Consider the following 12770-nt stretch of genomic DNA (forward strand, 5'->3'; position numbering starts at 1 on the left):
ATTTTGATACCTACTCCGAATTTTTCTTTTATTTCCTTCACTGCTTGCTCAATATACAGATTGAATAACATCAGGGACAGACTACAACCCTGTCACACTCCCTCACTCCCTTCCCAAGCACTGCTTCCCTTTTATGCCCCTTAACTCTTATAACTGCCATTTGCTCCCTATACAAATTGTAAATAGCCTTCCGCTACCTAAATTTTAGCCCTGCCACCTACAGAATTTGAAAGAGGGTATTCCAGTGAACATTGTCAAAAGCTTTCTCCAATTCTACAAATGCTAGAAACGGAGTTTTGCCTTTCCTTAATGTAGCTTCTAAGATAAGCCGTAGGGTCAGTATTGCCTCACGTGTTCCAATATTTCTACGGAAACCAAACTGATCTTCCCCACGTTCGGCTTCTACTAGTTTTTCCATTCGTCTGTAAAGAATTCGCGTTAGTGTTTTGCAGCCGCGACTTATTAAACAGATAGTTCGGTAGTTTTCACATCGGTCAACACCTGCTTTCTTAATTATTATACTCTTCTTGACGTCTGAGGGTATTTCGCCTGTCTCATACATCTTGCTCACCTGATGGTAGAGTTTTGTTAGGACTGGCTCTCACAAGGCCGTCCGTAGTTCTAATGGAATGTTGTCTACTCCCGGGGCCTTGTTTCGACTCAGGTCTTTCAGTTCTCTGTCAAACTCTTCACGCAGTATAATATCTCCCATTTCATCTTCATCTTCATCCTCTTCTATTTCCATAATATTGTCCTCAAGTACATCGCCCTTGTATAGGCCCTCTATATACCCCTCTCACCTTTCTGCTTTCCCTTCTTTGCTTAGGACTGGGTTGCCATCTGAGCTCTTGTTAGTCATACAAGGTCTCTTTCATTTTACTGTAGGCAGTATCTATCTTTCCCCTAGTTAGATAAGCCTCTACATCCTTACATTTATCCTCTAGCCATCCCTGCTTGGCCATTTGGCACTTCCGGTCGATATAATTTCTGAGACGTTTGTATTCCTTTACGCCGCTTCATTTACTGCATTTTTATATTTTCTCCTTTCATCAATTAAATTCAATATTTCTTCTGTTACCCAAGGATTTCTACTGGCCCTCGTCTTGTACCTACTTGATCCTCTGCTGCCTTCACTACTTCATCTCTCAAAGCTACCCATTCCTCTTATACTGTATTTCTTTCCCCCATTCGTGCCATTTGTTCCCTTATGCTCTCCCTCAAACTTTGTACAACCTCTGGTTTAGTCACTTTATCCAGGTCCCATCTCCTTCAATTCCCACCTTTTTGCAGTTTCTTCAGTTTTAATCTACAGTTCATAACCAATAGATTGTGATCAGTGTCCACATCTGCCATGGAAATGCCTCACAATTTAAAACCTATTTCCTAAATCTTTGTCTTACTATTATATAATGTATCTCATACCTTTTAGTATCTCCAGGGTTCTTCCATGTATACAACCTTATTTCATGATTCTTAAACCAAGTGTTAGCTATGATTAAGTTGTGCTCTGTGCAAAATTCTACCAGGCGGCTTTTGCTTTCATTTCTTAGCCCCAATCCATATTCACCTACTACGTTTCCTTCTCTTCCTTTTACTACCACCGAATTCCAGTCACCCATGACTATTAAATTTTCGTCTCCCTTCACTATTCGAATAATTTCTTTTATCTCATCAAAATTTTGTTCAATTCCTTCGTCATCTGCAGAGCTAGTTGGCATATAAACTTGTACTACTGTGGTAGGTTTTGGGCTTCGTATCTATCTTGGCCACAATAATGCGTTCACTATGCTGTTTGTAGTAGCTTACCCTCATTCCAATGTTTTATTCATTATTAAACCTACTCCTGCATTAACCCTATTTGACTTTGTATTTATAACCATGTATTCACCTGACCAAATGTCTCATTCCTGCTGCAACCGAACGTCACTAATTCCCACTATATCTAACTGGAACCTATCCATTTCCCTTTTTAAATTTTCTAACCTACTCGCCGAATTAAGGAATCTGATATTCCACGCTCCGATCCGTAGAACTCCAGTTTTCTTTCTCAACGACGTCCTCTTGAGTAGTCCCCGCCCGGATATGTATGAGACAGGCGAAATACCCGCAGACTTCAAGAAGAAACGAAAAGAAAGCAGGTGTTGACAGATGTGAAAATTACCGAACGGCTGCAAAATACTCACACGAATTATTTACAGAGGAATGGAAAAACTAGTAGAAGGTGACCTAGGGGAAGATAAGTTTGGATTCCTTAGAATTATTGGAACACGTGAGACAATACTGACCCTACGACTTGTCTTAGAAGTTAGATTAAGAAAAGTCAAACCTACGTTCCTAGCATTTGTAGACCTTAAGCGTTTCACAATGTTGTCTGGAATACTCTCTTTCAAATTCTGAGGGTGGCAGGGGTAAAATATAGCGAGTGAAAGGCTATTTACAATTTGTATAGAAAGTAAATGGCAGTTATAAGAGTTAAGTGGCATAAAAGGGAAGCAGTGGTTGGGAAGGGAGTGAGGGAGTGTGACAGGGTTGTAGTCTGTCCCTGATGTTATTCAATCTGTATATTGAGGAAGCAGTGATGGAAACAAACGAAAAATTCGGAGTAGGTATTAAAATCCATGGAGAAGAAATAAAAACTTTGAGGTTCGCCGATTATACTGCAATGCCGTCAGAGACAGCAAAGGACTAGGAAAAGGCAGTTGAATAGAATGGATATTGTCTTGAAAGGAGGATATAAGATGAACATCAACAAAAGTAAAACGGGGATAATGGAATGTAGTTGAATTAAGTCGGGTGATGCTGAGGGTATTAGATTAGGAAATGAGATACTTAAAGTAGTAACGGAGTTTTGCTATTTGGGGAGCAAAATAACTGATGATGGTCGAAGTAGAGTGAATATAATATGTAGACTGGCAATGGGGAGGAAAGCGTTTTTGAAGAAGAGACATTTGTTAACATCGAGTATAGATTTAAGTGTCAGGAAGTCGTTCCTGATAGTATTTATAGGGCGTGTAGCCATGTATGGATGTGAAACATGGACGATAAATAGTTTAGACAAGAAGAGAATACAATCATTCGAAATGTGATGCTGCATAAGAATGCTGAAGATTAGATGGGTAGATCACATAACTAATGAGGAGGTGTTGAAGGGGATTCGGGAGAAATTTGTGGCACGACTTGACTAGGAGAAGCGATCGGTTGGTAGGACGTGTTCTGAGGCTTCAAGGGATCACCAATTTAGTATAGGAGGGAGACCAAGGGATGAATACACCAAGCAGATTCAGAAGGATGTAGGTTGCAGTAGTCACTGGGAGATGAAGAATCCTGCACAGGATAGAGTAGCATGGAGAGCTGCATCAAACCAGTCTCAGGACTGAAGACCCCAACAACAACGTGGCTATGTGTTTCTGAGCAGCCGACAAGAAAATGTATCTCTTTCCTCCTTGGCGCTAGTCACGTGGAATTGTTCAGACACTATCAGTATGGCTATTCTGAACCCGTCACGTCTGTGCCTGTGTGGCAGCCGTAGCGTCCCCGCAGCAGTATCACGGAATGATGAACCACGCTGCCTGTAGGCCAAGATCCTGCTGCTGTGGAACTCCGAGAAAAGGTTGTGGACCCCTGTTCTGTTTAGACGAGGCGCAACAGAATACCGCCGCAAATAATTATGTTTGAGGTTACTCAATAAAAGACTCTCTGTACAATATTACTTATTTGCGCAGTATAAATGGAAATATGTCAACTTCCTGTTTTCAGTCAGGCTGACATTCTAATTACCTGCATATCCAAGCGCTATGTACACTCCATTAAAATTTTGACATTTGCTAGTTTAATAATGTTGCATTATAAACCCTCAGAGTAGACGTTTTGATAGATTTTCCATTAAGGCCTGCCCGTGAAAGTTTTTCTTCACTTTAGTGGTTTCACAGATATGCCATCTTCATATAACCAGCGATAAAAGGAAATTGTTTTATTCCTTAAATTTCGTATGACAACTCCCAGCGTGCATGGAACATTCAGTACTGCATTTCCACGTTCGTTAAGTTCAATCTTCTGGCATTATCAAAGTTGTTCAAGACATTGAAAATGGAACCCGAAAGCTTTAGATATTAAATTACACGCAAATTAATTGTGCTATACGAAAAATACAGATATTAATTGTTAGTTACTTCCACGGGCTACAATCCATGCCATAATCGTTTTCCGTCACTTTACAGATCTTTCATGAGGACTGGGTCCTTTAAACTATCAGCAGTAATCCAGTGTGGCGCCACTGTGTCCACAGGTGAAACTGGAGATTGCGGAGCGGACGCGGACGCTGGAGATCGTCGGCTTCAGCGTCTCTCTCGCGGCTCTCCTCCTCTCCCTCGCCATCTTTTGTCGTTTCAGGTGAGTCCAGATCGAGTGCGGAAAGCTTTTAACCACTAACTTTTGCAATAACTGCTGGACGTAACGATCATTGCATGTATTGGGTCTCGCGCATGCGCCCGTTCATGTGTGTGTGTGTGTGTGAGTGTTTGTGTGTCCTGAAAGGGGGGTGGAAGTTATGACACTCGGCTTCCAAGTTCTTGGGGGCATCTGGATCCCATGGAAGGGGGATGTATGTAGCACTTCGTGTCTGCCTGAGCGTTTCAGACGTCTCTTGTATTAGCGGTACATAACTTCAAGGAAAATGATTCCTATATATTGAAGGTTGTCATAATAAAATTTATATGATAGTCGTTATTTATTAAATGTTTTCTTTGCCGGCAGAATAAGACTGTTGTATATTGAAAGTTCTTATAATAAAAATAACAAAAGTTCTGATACTGTTAACTGTACGCTGACATAGAGTTTCACATATGAATTCGTAAACTCTGAATACAATAATTCGACTGCGAGAATGTGTTGCAAAATCTGACTGCGAGAAGGTAACTTTAAAGTGCCTATCTAGTTCCCTGTCTAAGCATTCGTAATGGCAAGAATACTTTCTAAAACCAATACTCCGAATCATAAAATTTTGAAAGTGAAAAACTGGCCCTGGATAAACTCAATGTTCGCTTTTTTTCACATCTAATTTTTGATTACCTGTTTCCCTGACCTCACCACGAAAGGGCATCCAATTTGCTGAGCTACAACTAACTATTGAGACAAACCTGGTCAAAAAAAAGAAAAAACCTAATACACAAAAAGTTAATTTCCTTGAGTGGAAAAACGTAAGTATCCCTCAAATCAAATGAGACATTTTCAAAAATGCAACTCGCAAAATATTACATTTAATACTGAACAGTTATCCTCAAATTCAGATAGAAAATCATACATGGCTTTTTATCTTTCTTTACACTCAAGTCTCTGGATGTCTGAACCAAGAATTAGTAATTACAAGCCGGCGCAATAATGGACAAACTCTAAAATCACTTACATTAATGAAATCCGTGAACAATTTTTGATGTTGCTGAGCAGAACTAATGCAATGCATTTAAATGAACACATTAACATATATTGCAGGAGATCAAGCTCAAAATTGGCCATAAATTAAGAAAAATATTGGCTCCCCACGAAATGCAAGTTGTAATATCACCATCTCGTAAAAGAAGATCTTTTTACAAGATGGTGATTTCACATCTGGAATTTCGTGTGGAGCCAATATTTTTCTTAATTTAGGGCCAGTTCTTAGCTTGGTGTTCTACAGAATATGTTAATGACATAAACTCAATCACTTGAAAATGGCGTAAAAGGCCGAAACCTGGGTCGTAATTCAATAAACAAGAATAAAATCAAATGGTGGGTAGTGGGTTCATCTGAAAATTAATTAAATCCGCTACTATTATTTGCCAATATAACCATAGTAAAATATTGTTCTCAAAATGCTTAATGATCTTTTCTCATCTCAAATAATTAATCAGTAAATAAACATGTTTCACTTCGCGAGACGTTAACTGCAACTGTACCATTCGACCTCTGCCGTAATGCTACTCACTGCACACGCTGCCGACGACAGTGGCTCATGTCACCATTAACAATGCGCATAATCTACTGTGCATCTTGCAAAGCAGAGGTGGTCCTAGCGTGCCTCCAGGCCACACAGCATCTCTAACGACACTGCTGACTTATAGTTTCAAACAGTACAATGGCGATTACGAGCTCATGGGTTATAAATAATTGAGAAATGCCCTTGAAATTATCTACAGTCTCCGAGCAATATGTGTCACAAATACGCTCACTCAGACTCCACCCTAGTTATACACAGATGACTCGTGAGAAAATTCCAGCTGGTTGTGTGGTGTCACCGCCAGACACCACACTTGCTAGGTGGTAGCCGTCAGTGTCAGCCAGTTTGCCGTGGCATACGGAGCTCCATCGCAGTCTTTAACACTGGTAGCATGCCGCGACAGCGTGGACGTGAACCGTATGTGCAGTTGACGGACTTTGAGCGAGGGCGTATAGTGGGCATGCGGGAGGCCGGGTGGACGTACCGCCGAATTGCTCAACACGTGGGGCGTGAGGTCTCCACAGTACATCGATGTTGTCGCCAGTGGTCGGCGGAAGGTGCACGTGCCCGTCGACCTGGGACCGGACCGTAGCGACGCACGGATGCACGCCAAGACCGTAGGATCCTACGCGGTGCCGTAGGGGACCGCACCGCCACTTCCCAGCAAATTAGGGACACTGTTGCTCCTGGGGTATCGGCGAGGACCATTCGCAACCGTCTCCATGAAGCTGGGCTACGGTCCCGCACACCGTCAGGCCGTCTTCCGCTCACGCCCCAACATCGTGCAGCCCGCCTCCAGTGGTGTCGCGACAGGTGTGAATGGAGGGACGAATGGACACGTGTCGTCTTCAGCGATGAGAGTCGCTTCTGCCTTGGTGCCAATGATGGTCGTATGCGTGTTTGGCGCCGTGCAGGTGAGCACCACAATCAGGACTGCATACGACCGAGGCACACAGGGCCAACACCCGGTATCATGGTGTGGGGAGCGATCTCCTACACTGGCCGTACACCTCTGGTGATCGTCGAGGGCACACTGAATAGTGCACGGTACAACCAAACCGTCATCGAACCCGTCGTTCTACCATTCCTAGACCGGCAAGGGAACTTGCTGTTCCAACAGGACAATGCACGTCCGCATGTATCCCGTGCCACCCAACATGCTCTAGAAGGTGTAAGTCAACTACCCTGGCCAGCAAGATCTCCGGATCTGTCCCCCATTGAGCATGTTTGGGACTGGATGAAGCGTCGTCTCACGCGGTCTGCACGTCCAGCATGAACGCTGGTCCAACTGAGGCGCCAGGTGGAAATGGCATGGCAAGCCGTTCCACAGGACTACATCCAGCATCTCTACGATTGTCTCCATTGGAGAATAGCAGCCTGCATTGCTGCGAAAGGTGGATATACACTGTACTAGTGCCGACATTGTGCATGCTCTGTTGCCTGTGTCTATGTGCCTGTGGTTTTGTCAGTGTGATCATGTGATGTATCTGACCCCAGGAATCTGTCAATGAAGTTTCCCCTTCCTGGGACAATGAATTCACGGTGTTCTTATTTCAATTTCCAGGAGTCTATTTCCTGTCAATAGTTGCCCTTATCTGTGTGACTGTCTGATTTGTCTGTTACCATCATTTCAGCCTTGTTGCTCGGGGCCTGGGTTCGAATCCCGTCTGGGTTGGAGACTTTCTCCGCTCAGGGACTGGGTGTTTGTGTTCGTCTTCATCATCATCCTTCCCTCCTCATCGAAGTTCAAGTGGCGTCACCTCAAAAGACTTGCACCAGGCGTCCATGTCCATTCGCTGAGAGGCCCTCGCCACACTTTAGCACTGTTGTCTTTTGATTTAAATCTGAGGTTATCCAAGGCGTCATTTTAAACTTGTCTTAACAGAAGCAGCAAATCGAATACAATTTTTCTGTTTACCGTTAATATTTATTCCTCTGGTGCTGCTATTATTGTTTGCGTTGCTCTTTCCGTAAATTTAAGTAAGGGATCTAGGTGAGTGAGTACAGCAAGGTCGGACAGCTCTTTATTACCTAGTCTCTTACTTGATACCTTTCTCTGTACTTCTGTTCCCGCATAGACTGATAATTGATCTTTCGTGTAACTAGTCTATTCCGACTTTATTCCGTTTCCCCGACATTAGATTTCTTTCTGTCTGTTCCATCAAGGTGACGGTGCATGAAGGTCGCAGGGGTAAAATACATGGAGCGAAAGGCTATTTACAATTTGCAATGAAACCAGATGGGAGTTATAAGAGTGAAGGGGTATGAAAGGGAAGCAGTGGTTGGGTAGGGAGTGAGACAGGGTTGTAGCCTATCCCCGATGTTATTCAAGGTATTTATTGAGGAAGCAGTTAACGAATCACAAGAAAATTTCAGAGGTAGGTATTACAGTCCATGGAGAAGAAATAAAAACTTTGAGGTTCGCCGATGAAATTGTAATTCTGTCAGAGACAGCAAAGGACTTGGAAAAGCAGTTGAACGGAATGGACAGTTTCATGCAAGGAGGGTATAAGATAAACATCAACAAAAGCAAAACGAGGATAATGGAATGTAGTCGAATTAAGTCGGGTGATGCTGAGGGAATTAGATTAGGAAATGAGACACTTAAAGTAGTAAAGGAGTTTTGCTAATTGGGGAGCAAAATAAATGATGATGGTCGAAGTAGAGGGGATATAAAATGTAGACTGGCAATGGCAAGGAAAGCGCTTCTGAAGAAGAGGTTTGTTAACATAGAGTATAGATTTAAGTGTCAGGAAGTCGTTTCTGAAAGTATTTGTATGGAGTGTAGCCATGTATGGAAGTGAAACATGGACGATAACTTGTATGGACAAGAAGAGAATAGAAGCTTTCGAAATGTGGTGCTACAGAAGAATGCTGATTATTTGATAGGTAGATCACATAACTAGTCGCGAGGTATTGAATGGAATTGGGGAGAAGAAGAGTTTGTAGTACAACTTGACTCTAAGAAGGGAGCGGTTGTTAGGACATGTTCTGAGGCATCAAGGGATCACCAATTTAGTACTGGAGGGCAGTGTGGAGGGTAAAAATCGTAGAGGGAGACCAAGAGATGAAAACACTAAACACATTCAGAAGGATGTAGGTTGCAGTAGGTACTGGGAGATGAAGAAGCTTGAAGAGGATAGAGTAGCATGGAGAGTTGCATCAAACCAGTCTCACTACTGATGATCACAACACATTCCATCAAAAATCCTCTCTAGATCAATGGATGTGGCATACATTTCCCTGTCCATCTAAGTTCTTTTTTCTAAGATCATTGATAGTCCCATTATCGCTTCCCTGGTTAGTTTTCCTTACGTAAATTTAAATTGGTGTTCATGTAAATGTTTTTAGTCTTTGATCAACAATACAGAAACGAATTTCAGGAGCGTAGTTTGGTCATGCTGCACTTCTCTAATTTTGAAGAATTATTGGCGTTTTATTAAGTATGGTACTTTCTATTAATTTCATGGGCAGTGTTCTCTCCTCACCGAAGTACTTTGAGATAGTATGTTTGCTTCTGATAAGATATGAGCTTTTCTACATTTCAGATCCACTTTCCTTTCGAGTGTGCATATTTCTAGTTTAAAAAAGAAAAGCATTTAATCAGTTGCTGTTCGGAACGCTCTATTGCTACCTCACGTTCTTGGCATGGTTGCAGGGGCCTGCGCAACAACCGGACGCGCATCCACCGGAACCTGTTCGTGGCGATGGTCGTGCAGGTGGTGATCCGGCTGACGCTGTACGCCGACCAGGCGGTGGTGCGCGGCGGGGCCGTCGCCGACCCCGTGCTGTCCGCCTCCGTGGGCGACGCGGCGGCAGCAGCGCCGCCCCCGGTCGTCAGCAGAACTACTAGGCCCAGGGTGGGCACCCCCGTGGCGAGGCCGCACGCCCTCGTCTCCGGCCCGCACCACCGCCAGGGCATCGACAACACGGTGCGAACGTGTTGTCAGCACGTGTCCGGCAAGCCACATCACCTACTCACGATGGCGTACATCTTCCTTAGATCTCGATTTCGTAGACGATCCTCTCTTGCGCATCCTTCCACTTCCGTTACAAACCACAACTCTTGAACCTGTCCTCCACTTCCTTGGTTTCTTGTTGTCACCGATGCTTCATTTCCGTAAGTAAGGGTTGGTACTACCGTCGTCCTGTGAGTCTTTCTGTGAGACCTCTGCCGATCTTTTATTGTGACCTTATGCTGCAATTTTCGATAGTCACTTATTTAATTTTTGGTCCACTTCGTGTTCACATTCATATGTGAGTCGTTCTCACATGAAATGTTTAACTTGCACAATGATTTTATAACTAACCATTACTTTAGATCTTACTGGTTGTATGAATCCATATCATCTAAGACACTTTCAGGTTATATTATGAGCCTACCAGGGGAAACTTACACTGCGGGACAAAAATCTTGGGGTACCTCGTAATATCGTGTCGGACCCCCTTTTTCACGTCGTAGTGCAGCAGCTCGACGTGGCGTGGAGTCAACAACTCGTTGGAAAACCCCTGCTGAAATATTTATCCATGCTGTCTCTACAACCGTCCATAATTTCGAAAGTGTTGCAGTTGCTGGACTATTGCACGAACTCATCTCTCGGTTACGTCCCATAGATGTTCGATGGAATTCATGTCAGGTTGCCAAATCGATTTCCCAAGTTGTCCAGAATGTTCAAAGCATTCGGGAACACTTGCGACCCAGTTACATGGTGCATTGTCAAGTGAAAATTCAATCGTTGTTTGGGAACATGAACTTCTTGGGTGGTTGCAAATGGTCTCCAAGTAGCCAGGCATGATCATTTCCAGTCAATGATCGGTGCGGTTGGACCTTCTAAGCACAGGCACCACCTGCTTGTACAGCGCCTTATTGACGACATGGGTAGATGGCTTCGTGGGATCTACGCCACACTCGAATGCTACCAAGAGCTCTTACCAACTGAAATCGGGACTCGTATGACCACGCCACGATTTCCAGTCGCCCAGGGTCAAACCGATATAGTCAGGAGGCCAGGAGGGGTACTGTAGGCGGTGTCGTGCTATCAGCGAAGTAACTCGTGTCTCTCGTCTGCTGCCATAGCCCACTAACGCCAAATTCTGCCACACTGTCCTATCAGGTACGCTAGTCGTATATTGCGATTGGTTTCTGCAGTTATTTCACTCAGTGATGCTTGTATCTTAGCACTGACAAATCTACGTAGACACCACTGCACTCGATCGTTAAGTGAAGAACGTCGGCCACTGTGTTGTCCGTCAAGAGACGTAATACTAAAATCTGCTGTTCTCGTCACACTCTTGACACTGTGAATCTCGGAATGCTCAATTCCTTAACGATTTCCGAACTGGAATATCTCATGCTCCTAGCTCCAACTACCATTGAGAGTTCAAAGTCTGTTAATATCCATTATACGGACACAGCCATGCCGGAAAGCTTTTCAATGAATCACCGGAATTCAAAGGACAGCTCTGCCAATCTACTGCATTCTTACACCATGTGTACGTGATACTACGGCCATTTCTATATGAGCATACAGGTATCACATGACATTAATCACCTCAAATTGTAGGCTACCTGTGAAAGTGATCTTCATACTCTGCAATCAGGTCATCTGCGTAAAGGTTGCATTTTTATTTATCATTTCCATTTGCTGATCACTTCATGTATGCATATATTAAAGAATGTCAGAAAAGTGCTGCATCCTTGTCTTAGTTCCTTGGTGTGTTCAGTGGCTTTGTGGTTATTGTTCCCATAGCCGTAACCGTTTCTAAGTGAACGTACAGACTGTTCAGTGCATTAAACGCGTGAAGATCATAACCTCGTTTATCCAATATATTCCATAGCTTACACTGCTCATATCATGAGATGCTTTTCGAAAACGATAAAATCAAGATGAACTTTCTTAATAAGTTCTCTTCTCTTTCTCCAACTTATAAAGTGAAAGCATTGTCAATAGATGATCGACCCATTATAAAGCCTTGCTTTTCTTCCGATATACACTCCTGGAAATTGAAATAAGAACACCGTGAATTCATTGTCCCAGGAAGGCGAAATTTTATTGACACATTCCTGGGGTCAGATACATCACATGATCACACTCACAGAACCACAGGCACATAGACACAGGCAACAGAGCATGCTCAATGTCGGCACTAGTACAGTGTATATCCACCTTTCGCAGCAATGCAGGCTGCTATTCTCCCATGGAGACGATCGTAGAGATGCTGGATGTAGTCCTGTGGAACGGCTTGCCATGCCATTTCCACCTGGCGCCTCAGTTGGACCAGCGTTCGTGCTGGACGTGCAGACCGCGTGAGATAACGCTTCATCTAGTCCCAAACATGCTCAATGGGGGACCGATCCGGAGATCTTGCTGGCCAGGGTAGTTGACTTACACCTTCTAGAGCACGTTGGGTGGCACGGGATACATGCGGACGTGCATTGTCCTGTTGGAACAGCAAGTTCCCTTGCCGGTCTAGGAATGGTAGAACGATGGGTTCGATGACGGTTTGGATGTACCGTACACTATTCAGTGTCCCCTCGACGATCACCAGAGGTGTACGGCCAGTGTAGGAGATCGCTCCCCACAGCATGATGCCGGGTGTTGGCCCTGTGTGCCTCGGTCGTATGAAGTCCTGATTGTGGCGCTCACCTGCACGACGCCAAACACGCATACGACCATCATTGGCACCAAGGCACAAGCGACTCTCATCGCTGAATACGACACGTCTCCATTCGTCCCTCCATTCACGCCTGTCGCGACACCACTGGAGGCGGGCTGCACGATGTTGGGGCGTCAGCGGA

General features: G+C 44.0%; 1 protein-coding gene across 1 annotated transcript in view; it reads left to right on the plus strand.

The window, feature by feature from the left end:
* Positions 1-12770, plus strand: part of LOC126334560 (PDF receptor-like) — a 263538-nt gene that overhangs the window by 142375 nt on the left and 108393 nt on the right. Inside the window, exons 5-7 of the mRNA XM_049996938.1 lie at positions 4286-4389; positions 9630-9756; positions 9889-9903. Coding sequence (XP_049852895.1) covers positions 4286-4389; positions 9630-9756; positions 9889-9903 — 246 coding nt within the window. The remainder of the gene's footprint in view (positions 1-4285; positions 4390-9629; positions 9757-9888; positions 9904-12770) is intronic.

The sequence above is a fragment of the Schistocerca gregaria genome, chromosome 2 (assembly GCF_023897955.1).
Source record: "Schistocerca gregaria isolate iqSchGreg1 chromosome 2, iqSchGreg1.2, whole genome shotgun sequence".
Lineage (NCBI taxonomy): Eukaryota > Metazoa > Arthropoda > Insecta > Orthoptera > Acrididae > Schistocerca > Schistocerca gregaria.